The sequence below is a fragment of the Moschus berezovskii genome, chromosome 7 (assembly GCF_049115385.1).
Source record: "Moschus berezovskii isolate FMDL1 chromosome 7, NW_MosBer_1.0, whole genome shotgun sequence".
Lineage (NCBI taxonomy): Eukaryota > Metazoa > Chordata > Mammalia > Artiodactyla > Moschidae > Moschus > Moschus berezovskii.
In genome coordinates, this window is record NC_142466.1 from 43,240,486 (window position 1) to 43,259,242 (window position 18,757).

General features: G+C 37.6%; 1 protein-coding gene across 4 annotated transcripts in view; it reads left to right on the top strand.

The window, feature by feature from the left end:
* PTPRD (protein tyrosine phosphatase receptor type D) overlaps window positions 1–18,757 on the top strand; it is a 581,445-nt gene that overhangs the window by 420,380 nt on the left and 142,308 nt on the right. For 2 of the 4 annotated variants that reach the window (XM_055428235.2, XM_088837900.1), the window contains 2 exons: window positions 3,795–3,955; window positions 14,128–14,240. In XM_055428235.2, the coding sequence (XP_055284210.1) occupies window positions 3,795–3,955; window positions 14,128–14,240 (274 nt within the window). The remainder of the gene's footprint in view (window positions 1–3,794; window positions 3,956–14,127; window positions 14,241–18,757) is intronic. The other 2 variants (XM_055428237.2, XM_055428236.2) reach the window with 1 other exon arrangement.

Consider the following 18,757-nt stretch of genomic DNA (forward strand, 5'->3'; position numbering starts at 1 on the left):
AATAATTAGCAATGTTGAGCATTTTTTTCCATGTGCCTTTTAGCCATCTGTATGTCTTCTTTGGGGAAAACTCTATTTGGATCTTCTGCCCTTTTTTAATTGGGTTGTTTGTTTTGTTCATATCAAGCTGTATGAACTGTTTAATTTGGAATTTAATCCCTTGTCAGTCACAAAGGAAAAAGTTTTTTAAAAAGGCTTGGTCAACTGTAGCTAATCTGGAAAATGTGTCTAGATGTATAAGAACTGTATAAGGTGAGATTGCTGCTGCTGCTAAGTCACTTCAGTCGTGTCCGACTCTGTGTGACCCCATAGATGGAAGCCCACCAAGCTCCCTGTCCCTGGGATTCTCCAGGCAGGAACACTGGAGTGGGTTGCCATTTCCTTCTCCAATGTGTGAAAGTAAAAAGTGAAAGTGAAGTCGCTCAGTCGTGTCTGACCCTTAGCAACCCCACGGACTGCAGCCTACCAGGCTCCTCCATCCATGGGATTTTCTAGGCAAGAGTACTGGAGTGGCTTGCCATTGCCTTCTCCAATGGCAAGGTGAGATTAGCAAATGAGAAAATAGGATCTATGGTGGTACTCGAGTGAGAAGAGGAGAAACAGGTGTTTTTTTTTTTTAATTGAAATAATAGTTGATTTTCGATGTTGTATTAATTTCTGCTGTACAGCTAGTGCCTCAGTTACATATATAATATATACATACATATATGTGTTCAGTTCAGTCGCTCAGTCGTGTCCAACTCTCCGCGACCCCATGAATCACAGCACGCCAGGCCTCCCTGTCCATCACCAACTCCTGGAGTTCACTCAAACTCATGTCCACAGAGTCGGTGATGCCATCCAACCATCTCATTCTCTGTCGTCCCCTTCTCCTCCCGCCCCCAACCTTTCCCAGCATCAGAGTCTTTTCCAGTGAGTCAACTCGTCACATCAGGTGGCCAAAGTATTGGAGTTTCAGCTTTAGCATCAGTCCTTCCAATGAACACCCAGGAGTGATCTCCTTTAGGATGGACTGGTTGGATCTCCTTGCAGTCCAAGGGACTCTCAAGAGTCTTCTCCAGCACCACAGTTCAAAAGCATCAATTCTTTGGCGATATGTGTATATATGTATATATATATATAGAGAGAGAGAGAGAGAGTTGTTGATTAGTTGCTGAGTCATGTTTAACCCTTTGTGATCCCATGGACTGTAGCCTCTCAGGCTCCTCTCTCCATGGGATTTCTGTAGTGGGTTGCCATCTCCTCCTCCAGGGCATCTTCCCAACCTGGGATTGAACCTGCGTCTCTTGCAAAGGCAGTTGTGAGTGTATATACATACACACACTCACACACACACACACATATACATACGTACATTCTGTTTCATTATGGTTTATCCCAGGAGCTTGAATATAGTTTCCTGCTATATACAGTAAGACCTTCTTGTCTATCCATTCTAAATGCAATAGTTTGCATCTACTAACCCCAAGCTCCCAGTCCAACCCTCCTCTCTTCCCCTTGGTAAACACAAATCTGTTCTCTGTGTCTGTGAATCCATTTCTGCTCATAGATAGATTCATTTGTGTCATATTTTGCGTTTCCCATCTAAGTGCTATCATATAGTATTTGACTTTGTCTGACTTATTTCACTTAGTACAATAATCTCTAGGTCCATCTATGTTGCTGAAAACGGCACCGTTTCATTCCTTTTCCTGGAGGAGGGCATGGCAACCCACTCCAGTATTCTTGCCTGGCAGATCCCATGGACAGAGGAGCCTGGTGAGCTACGTTCCAGGGGGTTGTAAAGAGTCGGACACGACTGAAGTGACTTAGCACATTCCTTTTCATGGCTGAGTAATAATCCATTATATATGTACCATTTCTTCTGTACCCATTCCTCTGTTGATGGACATTTAGGCTGTTTGTTTCCATGTTTTGGCTATTGTGAATAGTGCTGCTATGCACACTGGGGTGCATGTGTCTTTTTGAAATAGTTTTTTTCTGAATATGAAGGAGTGGGACTGCTGGATCATATACTAATTCTATTTTTAGTTTTCCATGGAACCACCTTACTGTTCTCCATAGTGACTATTCAAATCCACATTCCCACCAACAGTGTAAGGGGGTTCCCTTTGTCCACACCCTTTCTAGCATTTATTATTTGTAGATTTTTTTGATGATGGCCATTCTGATCAGTGTGAGGTGATAGTTCATTGTAGTTTTGATTTGCATTTCTCCAATTATTAGTGATGTTGAGCATCCTTTCATGTGCCTGTTGGTCATCTGTATGTCTTCTTTGGAGAAATGTCTGTTTAGGTCTTCTGCCCATTTGTTTATTGGGTTGTTTATGAGTTGTATGAGCTGTTAGATTATTCTTAAGATGTGGGGCAGCTCATGACTGTTGACTGGTCTCTATTGGAAGAGACAGTATTTTAAAGAGGGAGAGAATCTTCTTCTGAGATAATCTAAAATAGGACAGGACAAAACTAGATATTAGAGAAGCAGAATTTATGTATATTCAGTCACTTCCTTCACCAAGTAATCTTTTCGCATATATCTTTCCAACTGTACTGAGGACTAATTGCCAAATATAGTGGTACATATTTAAAATGTACACTGTGATGATTTTATATGTCTATTTATATACACACACTGTGAATGATTACCAAGATCAAGATAAGTGACTCCTTTGTGTGTACGGTGAGAAAGTTTAAGATCTACTCTCAGTAACTTTTAGATATATGATACTGTATTATTTGCTATAGTCACCTTGCTGCACATTAGATCCTCAGAACTCATATTGTGATATGTATTTCTCTGTTTGGCTTATTGTACTTAGCATACTACGCTGCAGATTCATCCATGTCAATGAGGATCTTGGCAGGATTTTCTGCTTTTGATGGCCAAATAATATCCCATTGTGTACATATATGTGTGTATATGTAATCACATTTTATTTGTCCATTCATCCAAAGGAAACTTTTAGGTTGCTTCCATGTGTTAGATACTGTGAGTATATTGCAGAGAACACAAGTATGCAGACATCTCTTTGAGACAGTGATTTCATTTCTTTAGATATAAACCTAGGAGTGGGATTACTGGGTTATATGGTAGTTTTATTTTTAATGTTTGGAGGCACCAAGAACTACTTTCTATAATAGCTGTGCTCAACAGTGTATAAGGTTTTCTTTTCTCTTTATCAGTTTTCTATTGGGAATAATCATATCAATCTCTGAGCAGTACTGTAATAAAATTATATAGAAACCGCTAAATCCTTTTAAGTCAAAATTTTATGTTCTAGAAAGCCATATTATCACTTTCATATATCTTGCATCTATATAATTTGAACACTGAACTTTTCTTTTGAAGTTTTAGACTTTAATGTGCAGTACTTAGGACTGCACATATAAATATAATATATAGTGTATAATATATATATTTCATAATATAATATTTTTATTTTTCATATTGTACGTAATACATTGCCACAATGTAAGTTGCTCATTGAACATTTTGTGACTGGTTAATTTACTGGTACTTACACTTCATAAGATCATTTACTATTCCAATATATAGATCCCAGTGAAAAGGTATCTATGGAAATGTATACCATCAAAAATTATTATGAAATACTTTATAAAGAAATTTAGATTGCACAACCTCTTATTTTCTCCCTTTCCCGCCACCTTTTAAATATTTTAAAACTACTATCAAATCCATAATGTCTTGAATCTTTGCTTCTTCTAATGCTAAAGATACTGTCTAGAAAGTCATTATTTTATTTTATAACTAATATAGACTCTGTTTTTCCTCAGAAGATGTATGCAACCAGCCCTTACTCTGATCCTGTTGTGTCAATGGATTTGGATCCACAGCCAATCACAGATGAAGAGGAAGGCTTGATTTGGGTTGTAGGTCCTGTGCTTGCAGTGGTCTTTATCATCTGCATTGTCATAGCTATTCTTCTTTATAAAAGGTAGGTTTGCCCTATGTCTCTGTTGCAGTCTTGGGGGCTGCCTTGTTTTTAGACTTTATCATCCTTCCATGGTCATTATGTGGTTGATCTTGGTAAAAATATTTCCAGTAATCACTGGGGGGAGAAATGTATCCATTAGTGTTAGAACAAAATATAAAGACTGAGCTCATTCAGTGTATGGTATAGACTCTGTTGCCCAGCAGGCGTGGATCCAATCTCCATCTTCTAAGGTACTTACACAGTATGGGTTCTTTGCATGACAGTTGAGACGTTGTTACATTCGCAAGCAGATAATCCAAAGCAAATTAGATCATTAATTGCTCCATATCAGCATGGATTTTGAAACACTATTAAACTTGTCCGAGTACTGAGATTTTTTTCTTTAGCTATTTCTCAAAAAAAAAAAAAAAATTTGGAGAAGGCAATGGCAACCCACTCCAGTACTCTTGCCTGGAAACTCCCATGGATGGAGGAGCCTGGTAGGCTGTAGTTCATGGGGTCGCTAGGGGTCGGACACGACTGAAGTGACTTAGTAGCAGCTTAAAATTGAAGATCAAAGAAAGAAAAAAGAGGAAGAAGATGAACTGTTTCCCTTTCCTATTTTTCTTCTAATGCTTATTCCACATCTTCAGTATTGAATTCTCATCTGTGTCCAAGAGGAAAACCAAGGTACCATTTTCCTTCTTAGTGTCTTTGACCACAGGTGGGATGCAAATAATCCACACTAACCCATCTTTTCTAATGTACTGTTTTGTCAATCCTATATCTGTCTCCATTACATGTAAGATTTTGTCCCCTAGGTCACTGCTTACTTGGATAGAAAACACAGTAATTATTTTTCCTCTAACTTCTTCCATAACTAAAAAAATATAATATTCAAAATGACTGAATTACCTTCCTTTATATCAATTTTTCATCCAATCCAAATTTTATTTTCATGCAGTTCAATCTGTGTTCCTGTTTACCTTTGTAATGTGTCATCTTTTAGAATGCTACTGTGAAGGTACTCTTCCTTCTACTACAAGATAATTTTTCTCTTTGAGACCCAAATTCAATTCCTAGGTCAGGAAGATCCCCTGGAGAAGGAAACGGCAACCCACTCCAGTATTCTTGCCTGGAGAATGCCTATGGACACAGGGATCTGGTGGGCTATATAGTCCATGGGGTTGCAAGAGTTGGACACAACTTAGCGACTAAACCACCATCCATCACCATAACCTTGACCTTCAAAATTAGATGAGAATGTCTTCATTTTGATTCTTGCTTACATGTTTAATCTGACAATCTTATCTTCATTATTTCTTTTTCCTACTCCTGTAACTCCTTTCATTGGTGTACATTAATTATTCCTACCTGCATTCCTTTGTCCTCCAAATAGATCTTTTTTTTCTTTTTCCAAAGCTCTTCTCTTGATTCAAAACAGTACTTTTCAAGACACTGCTGCTTTGAATAACTCTCTTCTGAGGCTGTTTTCCAATTCCATTCCAGGGCTGAAGGGAAAAAAAAAGTCAAGTTGAAGAAGTTGATAATCCTAGTGCATTAAATTACCTATCCTCTTTCAGAATTAGAATGAATGAAGAAAAAAATTTCGCCTAATCATTACCATTGCTCAGTTGTCCATTCCCTAATGGCTGAAAAAGCAAATGATTGAAGGCCAGAATATCTTAGTTGATGGTTTCAGTCTCCCCCTTCCAGTCTGTATCTTATCAGTGTGTATGGTAAGGAGCCTGTTGTATTTGATCACTTGTCTCTTGTGTAAGAGCTAAGACCTGGAAGCTCGAGGTTCCCACATGCCTCAGAACAGTAAAAGATCCTATGTGAGTCCAGGCAGGCAAGAGCTAGTACCCTTAGCTTCTTATGTACTGCACTTATTACCAGAAGAGAATACAATAAGAAAAAAGTAAAAAATACATGTTTTACAAAAAGCAACTATAATTCTAAGTTTGACATCCTGCTGTGGGGGTCAGAGCAGAAAATTGCTTGTTGACAACTGCATTTCTAGATCACATCACATGACTTTTGTTATTACTCAGAATGAACAAGATGCTTACCTTTTTTTTTTAAGTTGCATTTCATTAGGATCTATTTAGCTATCATTAAGCCATGCCACTTAATAGATATGTGTATGGCCCTGTAAACTAGTTACGTAAATATGGAGAAATAAGATTCTAACCTTGGTCATTAAGTTTTCTTTATCCATATGTGCTTGAAAAATATCAACTCAGTTATTTTGACTATTTAAGTTGCATTTTAGTGTATGCATATGTGAGCATTGTCTAAAGCAATTGTTGGGAAATGCACACATCCTCAAATGCTAAGTATATTTAGCTAACCATCTGAAAGCCCATGAAGCATTTCTGAAATAGAAATGCTTGCTTCAGCAGTAAAGAACATTCCTGACTTGAAACTCAAGTAGACCCAACAATGTCCTTCCTGATTATCATGAAACAGTTCAAGAGGAAATCTTCTGTAGGCAATGAATAGTGTCTCTAATAGCTTGGAATCTGAGCAAAGAAAATTATATAACAAACACTATACCTCTCTTTTTAGGTGCTTTTCAGTTTATACACAGGTCATTGGAAATCACTCAGAATTGATTATCATCATTACTGTTATTAAAGTATTTTACTTTATGTATGCAGATAATACTTTAATTAGGTAATGAGTATGTAATACTGCTGACTCACAGTATCTTGATAATCCTGTTGGTAATATACACCTGTTTACAAGACTACCTTTGTTAGGAATAGGTCTATACCTGTGGATGCTTTGTCCATATAAAAAAATAAATCTCACAGAGTCGGTTGAGGAGATTTACTTCTATTAATATGAAATAGCAGTTATTTTCATTTTGCATTCTGTTCATTTGACTTTGTTTTAAATGTGCTAAAACCCATAATACATTGATAATAACAAAACATATCACTGAGGCTTTGTAAGGGTCTTAAAGGGCCATCAGAATAGTATTAATGAAATGTTTGGTAGGTCTTTGTTAATTTTCCTGCACTAAGTTTTTTTTTTTTTTAATTCTGGACTATATCTGTGATACATGTGCAATCATTTAACAGTTTAAACTTCAGAGAGAAGATGTAGGAAGTTTTAGAAAGAATGTAAATTAGGAAGCAAGAAACCTGAGTTCAAGTCCCAGCTTTGTAACTAGCTGGCTGTAGGGGATAGAAAGTCATGCTAACACTCCAGGCCCTGGTTTCTTCACTTCTAAAACAAGTACATAGATTAGATAACTGACCTTTTTTAAATATGAGAACCTACAAAAGTCAAGTAATAGAATTAACATTGTATTATTTTTACCTTCAGTGCATATGTACGTTTTCTAAATGACTCCATGTTGCCCTTCGTCTATCTTCCCCTACAACGAAATGTTCTTTGATGTTCATCTACCCTGCTCATCTGCTACATCTGTAAGACTTTTCAATCATTAGTTCTAAAACTGTTCAGGAATTATTTCTATAGAAACTATTCTTAAAATGTAAATCTATGAAAAGTATTTCAAGATGGATAAGTATTTATTATGTACTATGAAAGGGAAAAAATGGATTAGGATGTTAGAAAGCACGAAGGCATGGTCTAGACCAAATTATCGTTCTTGAACAGTAATAGTCTAATGTGAGTGGACGCTGTAGAGAGTAAGTAGCTTTCATCCCCGCCTCTGGATGCTCATGTGTGAAGACCGTGAGGAAGATGTGACCATGGTATAGACCTTTTCCTTTTTCTCCTTTTCCCAGATCCAGCAGTGGCGCCCTGTGGACTCTCCCTCTTTTAATCTTTTTGAATCAGCCCTACATGTATTTCCATGATATCATCAAGGGAAAAAATAGAGTCCAGAATATTTTGAGATGCTGTGAAGAAATAGGCATCCACACTGGGCTATGCCTTCTCGCCTTTGAGGAGGTCCTTCCGAAAGCCTTTCTACTCATTCCACAGGCACTTGTCTTGACCCAGCAATCTCTCACTCACCCTTTAGAAGTAAGCTAAGATCCACTTTAAATGAAAGCCTTTCTGAGTGTCCACCTCATGTCCTCTTTTAGCAGTTAAGGCTGCCTTAGGTCCCCTTCTCTATGCTTCTAAAGCACCTTATTTTTATCATAGAACCTACTGCATTATTGCCATTGCCCATTTCCTTGGCTTTCTACCCCCACTAAACTGTAGGTCAAGGACTCCATCTTATTCCTCATAGTATTTCCTTGTGCCAAGGCGAGTGCATGGCACAGAGGGCTACTGAATAATCAAATTTATAAGAGTCAAATAGTGATAGATAAACTCAGTTCCCTCCTCTTATTTATTCCATCTCTCATTATCACCTCCATCTTGACTGGCAAGAGCTGTAATGAAATCCTTAGCCTGCAATTTAAATTCCAAAAGATTTTAAATTTATATATATTTGCACAAAATATGTGCCCATGTGCAGTAAGGCTGACATTTCTGTGGCAGAGGAATGAAGTGGAGAGTATGTGCTGGTTCATCCTAGGATTCAACAGCCTTTTCGTATCCAAACTGGCAATTCACGAAATGTTCACTTTGTCAGAGAAGTAGGTTTTCCTACAACAGATTCACTGATGACTTCACTGATTAAAAATAAGCCAAGTTAGGAACACTTGTAGGATTTTTTAAAACTTGGCATAACTCGCTAAATCACTTTAAGAATCAAAAGAATCTGTGTGTCTGATATCATTTTCATTATTCACTTTGTATGTGTGTGTGTTTGTACAGTTTAAATGTGGACTTTGTACTTTTCAAAAGCTATGGACTGGATTACCTTAAGGGAAGATATTGTAGCAATATGGGTGTATAGTTCGTTGGCAATGAGGTAGACCTGGTACCTTTGTTTCTTGCAATTGAGAACTCACAAAATATTTTGCAGTTTACCTCAACACGAAGACTATTTAGATGAATTCTTTTTAGGTGAAGGTTATACTTTCTGCATAAAGAACATGGTTAAACAGTCCACATTATTATCACAGGTGAAAGTGCCAATGAGAGTGAGCTGGAAGTGTTCACATGCAGTAGTGCCTCTGTGACTAGGAAAATATGGGTCGTGTCAGTGGCTGGTAATAAATTGCTTTTCTGGATTAGCACAGCTATATAGATGGATTATGCTCTGTAGATATAATGATGAGTATTATATTTTCCAAAACTGAAAATGTATTTAAGCTTTTACTGGAAAAAAAAGATTTATAATCACCTTACTTGCCAAAATGTGTTTGAAGAACTCATCTCTGCCACTTCATTACCTTGTGGTATATTATACAATTGTGCTAATTTTTCTGCAGGTCAGTGCAATTTGCAGGTATTTTAAAGGAATAATGTACCTCTTAACAGAAGACTGTTTTTAATGAATTAAATTTCTTATATGGGATAATGTTATATTCCCATTAAGTACATTAGTTGTCTCATGGCATGTTTTTTAAAATTCAAATAATATCTCTACCATCACACTCTTCCTAGGATGTAATTAATTGTGGCAGTGCTTGTAGGTTGATGAATAACAGTGGATCTAACAGTAATACACACACAAATGCTTTGCTCAGCCATGTCCTCTCATGTCCTCCATTTGCTTCATGATTAGAGGCCTTGAAATATTTTGATATGCTCTCCTTCTCTAATGTGTGTCAGTGTATGTCCCAAATTATGAGCTGTTAAATCTTGGTTGTCATGGTTACTCTTGTTACCATTGGCCAACTAACATTTAGCCTCTCTTTTTCTTTTTTGCTGCATTAAAATGGAGCAGTAAACCTGACAGGTGAGGAATAGAGAACAAACCCCTTTAATGCTCACTGCAAAAAAAAAAAAAACACAGGTAGACTTTGGAGGTATTGAGGGGGTAATGGTGGAGGTTGAATATAAAAGATGAAACTGGCAAAGGGAACATGGACAAAGCCTAGATATAAAAAGTAATTTTGATATTAAAATGATTCAGGAAGAAATAGTTTATATGATGATAAAATAGATTATTTACAGGTAAATTTAGAAGGTAGTTAAACCTGTCTCTGAGTTTTGTTTGTAGTCAAGGTTAAATGAGCATTTGTATGTGTTAATGTGAATCATTTTTGTTTTGTTTTGTTTGTTTTTACTGAAAGTATGCTCTCAATACCCTTTGTACAGGAATACTAGCATTTTTATACCCTGCTAATATCGATGGCAGTACTTTAGTAAAAATTTATATTTAATTCCAAATTATTTTCCCTGTCCTCCAGCCTTGAAGAGTAATAGCAATAATAATCATTCCTATATTGCTTGCTTATTTATCGATCCGTCCAAGCTAACCTTTCAGCTTTCTAACACACACACACATATATATGAATTCCTGATTAAAATTAAGCAGAGGATCGCGATGCCCATCTAACCTGCCTCCCTTCCCGTGTTCGTGTTCCAGTGGTTCTCTATGGAGACAAGTAGCAAGACCATCAGCATCACCTAGGAACCTGATAGAAACACAAAATCTTGGTCCCACTGACCTCAGACCTACTGGGGAGTTGGTCCAGCAGCCTGTAGTTTAGCAAGCCCTCTTGGGTGACTCTGATGTGTACCAGAGAATCACCGCTACATTATTTTCCTTAAAACCACGTACTGGTCAACAAGCTGCGTTACACTTTCACTGACAGCAAGCTGAGTACCTCAGAGAAACTGTGCTTGTCATTAATCCAGCAGAAAAACACACGCAAAATAGTTTTTTCAAGGCAAAAGTCAAAGCACTCTGAATTCACTTAATATGCTCAGAGATCTACCTCTCACTGTAAAACTGTCCACATTTCACAATTTCATCACTACCTTCTTGTTCTATCAAGAGAGCTGGACCAAAGCTTAACATCATCTAACCCTCCTCCCCTGTTTTATAAGTGAAGAAATTAAGTAAGTTTGGTTTGTAGTTGACTTACCCAAGGAGATACAGACCAGTAGTGGCAAAGTTGGGCTTCTGTTCTTGATGACATCAGAATCATTGTGAACTGATTTCTTTGAAATCTCTGTTAATAGTAAATAAATACATTTCTTCCAAAAGCCTGTATGTATATGTGTGAATATTTTTGTTCCCCACTTTACATGTAGATCAAAGCCAGGTGAGACTAGATGAAAATAAAACCCCACTGAGACCATAGAGCAGTGTTTTTGTTGTACATCACCCACAGCCCAAATAAACACATATTTTTATACAATTAGCATTTTCTGCCATATCTGAAATGTCCTATGCTTTTCTATTTTCTTTTCATGCAGATAATGCCTGCCCATGGTAGATACTTCTCGCTGTGAGAAATAAACTTACCCTAGGAATTTATAATTCTGATAGAAAAAATAGCAAGGCAATATTCAGAATCTGTTTCTAGTCACTATTTGTTATCTTTTTCTAGTTGAGAATAAGGAGATCTACGAGAACTTACCAGAAAAAGAAATGTTACTCCTGATGTTCATACTGGGCTTGATTTAGACCATTATATGCCATTTAATACTCTGTACGGAGAAGGCAATGGCAAGCCACTCCAGTACTCTTGCCTAGAAAATCCCATGGATGGAGGAGCCTGGTAGGCTGCAGTCTGTGGGGTCGCTAAGGGTCGGACACGACTGAGCGACTTCACTTTCACTTTTCACTTTCAACTTTTCACTTTCACACATTGGAGAAGGAAATGGCACCCCACTCCAGTGTTCTTGCCTGGAGAATCCCAGGGACGGGGGAGCCTGGTGGGCTTCCGTCTATGGGGTCACACAGAGTCGGACACGACTGAAGTGACTTAGCAGCAGCAGCAATACTCTGTAACAGTAAATTTCATTTTTAAAAATGATCATTGTTTCTGATGATGATCAAACTCTTCATTCTGCAAATCTTCCTTAGAATTCTTTGTTAAAAAACTCACATTTTAACACGTTTCTGTTTAGAAACCATGCGGTAAAGTGTGGGCAGTAAGAATTACCCATGTGGTGATCATCAAAACTAAATGAACCTGAATGAAATTTAAACAGCTGATTTTCCTAGCTGGCTAGTTTTGGAAACTGGTTTCTTAGAGATTATCTTATTTTGACAGATTGAGGGAGAAGTTAGTTATTAAATGTCAGGACACCCCTCCCACTTATTACAAGAGTGACTTGTCATTTTAGTCTCATGATCTGGGTTTTCCAAGACTCACTGGGCAACAAGATAGGATTTTAGCTTTCCTGGTACCAAAGAAACTGACTAAATGTCTTTACAGAGTGTTCTTTTTTTCCCTCTGCCTCACTGCCACTCAATCTGGCCTCGGTACAACAGAAGATAAGGAGAATGTCCCCCAATACCTGTAACAGTCAGTGTCTCCTTGCCCAGATATTTCTTCACGTGGCTTCCATAATCCTGCAAGAAAGACTGTAGAGCCATTCTGAAAAGGGATACAAATCCAGGTTTTAGGCTTCGGATCTGGCACATAAGGGGCGGGTAGGGGGAATGTGCCAGACTATGAAAAGACCAAAACCTGAGAAGGGCCACTGGGATAACTTGGAAGAGACCAACCATATGTTTGTTACACTTGAGATTGATTGACTGGCCACACTTGGTGCTGTTTTGTTAACCAATTTATCTTCGATAGTGAAGCATGTCTCTGTATCGTGAGGCTAATACCCACAGCATAAACACAGTGACAATTTTCTACTCTGCAAGTGGTTATCCTCTCCTCCTTTCACATTGTCTTCTTATCCCCTTTTTCTCTTCATTCTCATCTATCTCTCACCAGCCTTCCATCTCTTCTTTTTCTTTCCTTCTCATTTTCCACTCCATATAACTGGAGCTGCCAGTTCCTCTGGCATGCCTCCAATTCACTGCTTTCCTCTGACTGGTAGTATGTTTGGCAGTACGCTGTGTCCCAAGGCTATACTTGAGAATTTTAGGTAGAAACATTAAATCCTGAGACAGGTTAATCCAAGGTTCTGAGAGAAAAACGTGTCTAACAGGACTCACCCCCCAAAATTCATCGCATTGAGGACATTTTGCCAAAGGCACTGCACTTGAGCAAATCGAGTATACTTCCCTTCGCATCAGTCTTCCCTTCATCCTCTGGTTCGTTTCATGCTATACAGATGAGCAGAGATGGGAAGAAAGGCTATTTAACAGGAGCCCTCTAGCTAACCATGAAACAACCTGGGTGGCACTGAATGACAGCCCCTTGCCATAGCAACACTAGTGAGCTGGACCACAGTCATATCAAAAAGGGACAGAGAGAGTTCCTACCCACTGCTGCCCCCTCCTCCCAGATAAGAGTGTCTTTGCTCTGAGCAGGATGACATGCTATGATTATGACTCCACCCTGGAGATTGCTGGAATCTGTATTGTGAAGAAACCACTGTTTGAAAAGTTCTCCCTTAGTTAAGTGAGTTTTTAATCTAATTCAACCTTAAAGAAAATATTTAGGTACCACTCTGATTATTTGTCTGGAAAAAACATGGATAAAGCAATCTTATGAAAAACTTGACATTTGTTGCATAGACATTTTTAAAATTACATCATGACACCTTAAGCAAAGATACTTACCTTGACGCCATAAACTGGCAACATGGCTTTTTCCTTGGAATTTAAAAGAGAAAAAGGATGTTGGTTTGGTGTGGTCCTGATTCTCCTTCCAGGTATTAGGGTAACTTGAACTGTTATAAATACACTTAGTGTATTTATCTGGTTATGGGAAAATCCAGTGCAGGTCCACTTTGTATTCACCAGTCATGAATCCTGCAGGAAAAAGGAGCAGGGCAGATTTAGCTGTTTAGCTTGAGGCCAAGTAGTTTCTGAGTTTATTTCCATGGTAACTACAATCATAGTATTGGTTATTAGGGTTACTCTATCCTTTTCCTCCCAAAGAGAACTAGTGGACAAGGAAGAAAAGTTGAACAAGTTTCCAAACCTATCTCACCAGCACCTCCTTATGCCTAAAGGAAGAGTCTCTGCATTATTTAATTCTAGAGCTAAAGGAGGACTTAGAGATCATCGACTTAAGATTTTCAGATCTGAGGAAATACTGTAGGCCAGGAGAGAAAAAAGTTAAGCTTAACAAAGTCACAAAGTTCAGAAAGTTTTAAAATTACAAATGGGGATGGGGGAGGGGTGGGGAAGGGTAGGGTGACAACGCATGCGTAATTGTTGGCTTTTTTTAAATCGGTTTCCGTTTTTTTGGTTGTTTTATTCTTAAATTTGTATTCTCTCCCTATAGGAAGAGGGCAGAATCTGATTCTAGAAAGAGCAGCATTCCAAACAGTAAGGAGGTCCCTTCACACCATCCAACAGACCCAGTAGAACTGAGGCGCCTTAATTTCCAAACACCAGGTAAGAAGCATGACTCATCTTGTCCAGAACACAGTGTTTCCTGAAAGTTTTATAGCCCCAGTGACATCACCATGAGAGGTGACTGTATCACTTTATTTCAAACAGTTGTTTATCTTCCTTCTTTACTATTACTGAGACTCAGCAAAACATATGTCTTGAAAGGAAATTATATTCTTTGTGAAAATCTGAGGTGGGGTGGAAAAGGGAAAAAAATAATAATTTTCCTTCAAATTTTGGAAAAGCTAAAGTCTTAAAAATATTTGCCATTTTTATGAGCTTATTAGCACAGTTGATTATTTTCAATGACACCTATCTGGAAAGAATCCAGTTTCTTACCTTATAAAGTGAATGAGTGGATGGATGGAATGTTACTTCATTCATCTCATTGGGAAAGAATACATTTTTTTAAATCTATTTCCCTGTTAATTTGTGTCTGTGTTATTCTGAAAGAAAGGGGAGGGGAAGAGAAAAACAAGGGAAAAAATTTGTATGTTACCTTTACTAATCAGTTTAGGTTTCTTGCTGAGGAGATGCTCAGAGTGATTGAGGATAAGAAATATATGCTTGTTTCTTAAAGAACATTAAGTGCTTCAACAGAGGAAAAATATTATTCCTGCTGAGGGGTGTTTTGTTCAGCATTATTAATGCAAGGCTAACTCCATTTTGCCTTTTTTCACCTAAATCTTATTTATGCCAAAATGATGAATGGTAGAGAGAGCTAAACTATACAACTGAGTGGCACTGTCTCAGTACCTAATGAAAATGAACAAAATTAAAGAGCTGATCTAAGAAGTCCATTTGATGACAGTTTGATGGTAGTATTGTATCCCAAATTGTTTGAAAGTTTTCTGTGTCAAATGGATATTCTACTCATTATGGTATACCACAGACTTACTAAACTACACATTTTCAGTGAATTGCTTGGAAATCAAAAGGCACAGTTTACTCTATTTAGCATATGTGTTATTTTACATGCAGATATGCCATAGTAACTAGTAACTATCCAGTTAAAAGAAATGCCTGGAATTTTAAATGTGGCTCTACCAATCACCATAGATAGATGTGGGCTTTAAAAAAAAAAAAATCTATTTCAAATGAGGTTTATTCTTTAAAAAGCAAAGATATACCTTCGTCAGTATGAAAATTAAAAGAAATTTTCCATATAACTCAATTTCTCCTGATGGGCATTTATTTAAGAGGCTTAGTATAAAGGTAAGGTTAGCAGCAAAATAGAGCCAGTGGCAGTGCTATCACTCATCACCCCCAGCACCAAGAGAATGACACATGAATGGCTACCATGCAGAAAGGGTTACTAGCAGAGTGCTGGTGGCTCCAAGGGAAATGCCAATGCCTTCAACCAAGATATCTCCATATTCAAGAATGCTAATAAGAATCTAATTTCCCCAATGTATGTGGGAATATTAGATCGCTTTACAGAGAGAACCTGCTAAGTTCCATATAAATCACTGGAAAGAATGAAGGGTACAATTGAAGTGAAATTGCTTTTCTCAACAACAGCTTTAACAAAATAAAATGGGGACTTAGGCTTATGGTTAGTGTTAGTTACTAAGTCGTGTCCAACTCTTTACAGCCCCATGGACTGTAGCCCGCTAGGCTCCTCTGTCCATGGAATTCTCCAGGCAAGAATACTGGAGTGGGTAGCCATTCCTTCTCCAAGAGATCTTCCTGACCCAGGGATCAAACCTGGGTCTCCTGCATTGCAGGCAGATTCTGTACCATTTGAGCCACCAGAAGATCTCATTTAGCTAAGATTAGAATTGATGCATTTGAACTATGGTGTTGGAGAAGACTCTTGAGAGTCCCTTGTACTGCAAAGAGATCCAACCAGTCCATTCTAAAGGAGATCAATCCTGGGTGTTCTTGGAAGGACTGATGCTAAAGCTGAAACTGCAATACTTTGGCCACCTCATGCGACAAGTTGACTCACTGCAAAAGACTCTGATGCTGGGAAAGGTTGGGGGCGGGAGGAGAAGGGGACGACCGAGAATGAGATGGCTGGATGGCATCACCGACTCTGTGGACATGAGTTTGAGTGAACTCCGGGAGTTGGTGATGGACAGGGAGGCCTGGCATGCTGTGATTCATGGGGTCGCGGAGAGTCGGACACGACTGAGCGACTGAACTGAAACTTACTTCAAATGGATAGTGGAATAAAGTGGGCAAACAGTAAAAAGGAGAGAGGTGATTTAAGAGGAATAGAATAAAACAGGAGAAATTGTCCCAGGATCCTAGCACGTCTATTCACCAAGGCAGCATTATGCTGTAACCACCTGCTCAGTTAAGCAGTCTAGTTAAGTCTTGGTTTGTTGAAATAATCTATGTGCCTCCCAAGCTCTAGAATGTGGCCTGCTGTCCTGAAAATCTGACCAGTTTACAAAGAAAATAGACTCACGTGTTCATGTGAAATTCATAGAGAATGTTACAGTTTGCTTCAGCCAATGTGGATTCTAGCCAGTGGCTATGAATTTAATTACTACTTGCCGACAGGATAAGAGCAGAAGTTGGGATTGTTAACCAAGTAGCCTTATTGTGCTAATCCTCCCTGATTTGTAAATAATCAAGGTCTTCCCTGGATGATCAAATAAAATGATTCTTTTATTCTAAAACACTTTTCTTAGGTATTGCACAGGAAGCAATTTTAATTTTTACTTACATTTTTGGACTTTAAACCATTCACCCTTCAGTTTCTGAAATGTGCTTTTATGGACATCACACCTTTGTGTATATAGTTATGTACAACTGTTATATAATATGACAGTGTTACTTAATGGTATGCATAAGTAGAGACTTAACAATCCACAATTTTCAATGAAATCAGAAACGTGTGCTTTATATAACCAGCCCCTACCACAGAATTTGATCTTGAAAGCAAATTGATTTCTACTTCTGATGAGTCTGTTGTGGATGATAAAATGTCAAACTAACATTATCACTTGAAATTCAGTAGGTCTTTCAGAAGGTAAAGGAAGCTTATTGCTTAGTTGACTTGATTCTTAATTCTACATTCCTTAAAAAAAAAATCATCTTGTGAATGAAAAATATATTTACATTTTGAGTTACTTATTTCTGTTGGAGTGTCTGGTTTAAAGAGCCACATCTTTTCCCAAATTCTGCTTCATATTCAAAAGATATTGAAACTCACATACTAAATTTCATATAGATACAGGATTTGGCATTAAGTACACAAACGCATATGTCTCTGGTTCTGGGAAAGTTAAAGGTCAGAGTTTTGTCTCTGGGCACTCAGCTGAGGCACAAAGTGAAAACAGAGAAATCTGATCTTTTCATGATACCGTCTATGTGAAGTTGTGGGATGTGGAGAGGAACTTTGCTTTAAGCATACTTGCCAAATTTGGGGGGATAATCAGGGCCTTCTGTTAAACACTGTATTCAAGCATCTAGCCAGGATTAGGAATGCTTGCCCTTTCCAAATTAAGAGCTGGTACCTCTGCTTGTAGGTATTTTCCATGAATATATTTTTCTGTCAAGGATTTCAGATGGCAGTATGCAGCCAGGTTGTAATTGTGAGAACCTGAACTACCTAATCTCTTAAGAGACTATGTTTTACAACGGTGACATCACTTAATGGTCTGCAGGGACAGTCAGAACTGGTATGGAATATGTCAACTGAAGGGATCATTTAGCTAAAGTGAGACTTACATCTTCAAGTGGATAATGGAATAAAATGGACACAATGAGTAAGTGAGGGAAGAGATGTAGTAGAAGAATGTTCTAGAATTAGTAACTAGTCATCAATTTTTATAAATCTTTAAGATCTGTGAAGGAAGGGAAGAAAATACTCACTTAAAAAAGATGCTTTTAATGAAACCCCTATTTAAGCCTTACACATCTCTGTGGGCAGTGGTCACTGGATATGTGTTCGGATGGCTGATAGATTAGTTACATGTTAAACAAAAGTGAACTACACTTTTGGTGGGAAGAAGGCTTTTCTTATAAAAAAATTTCCAAGTTACTTTATAATCGGCCCATCAATATTTCTTAATTATAAAAGTAGCACATGTTTACTGAGGAAAATTTTTTTAAATAGAAAGTAAGCTTAACAATAGTTATACTTAGGGTATGACTATATGGTTGTGCAGTGTATTATTTAAATTTTGTGTGTGATTTTTATAAGTTGTAAAAGGCAAAAAAAATACTTTTAGAAAAGAAAAATTACTCTTTATCTCACTTTTCCTTCTTTTGACATATTTAAAATAAAATGTAAATCATTTCCTATACTCCAATTTTACTCACCAGAAATATCTACCATAAAGAGTATCATGCATCATAAATATATCATGCATATATTTCCAGAATTTTTTGTGTATACAGTTCTTTAAGTGATAATATATATAGCAGGTATATAGATACAGATGCATTTACATGAAATTTCCTATTTTAATATTTAACTACATTTTCCAAGCTAATATATGAAGTTTTATCACCTTTAACAGCTGATAGTATTGATGATATTCTGTTCAACAGATGTCATAAAA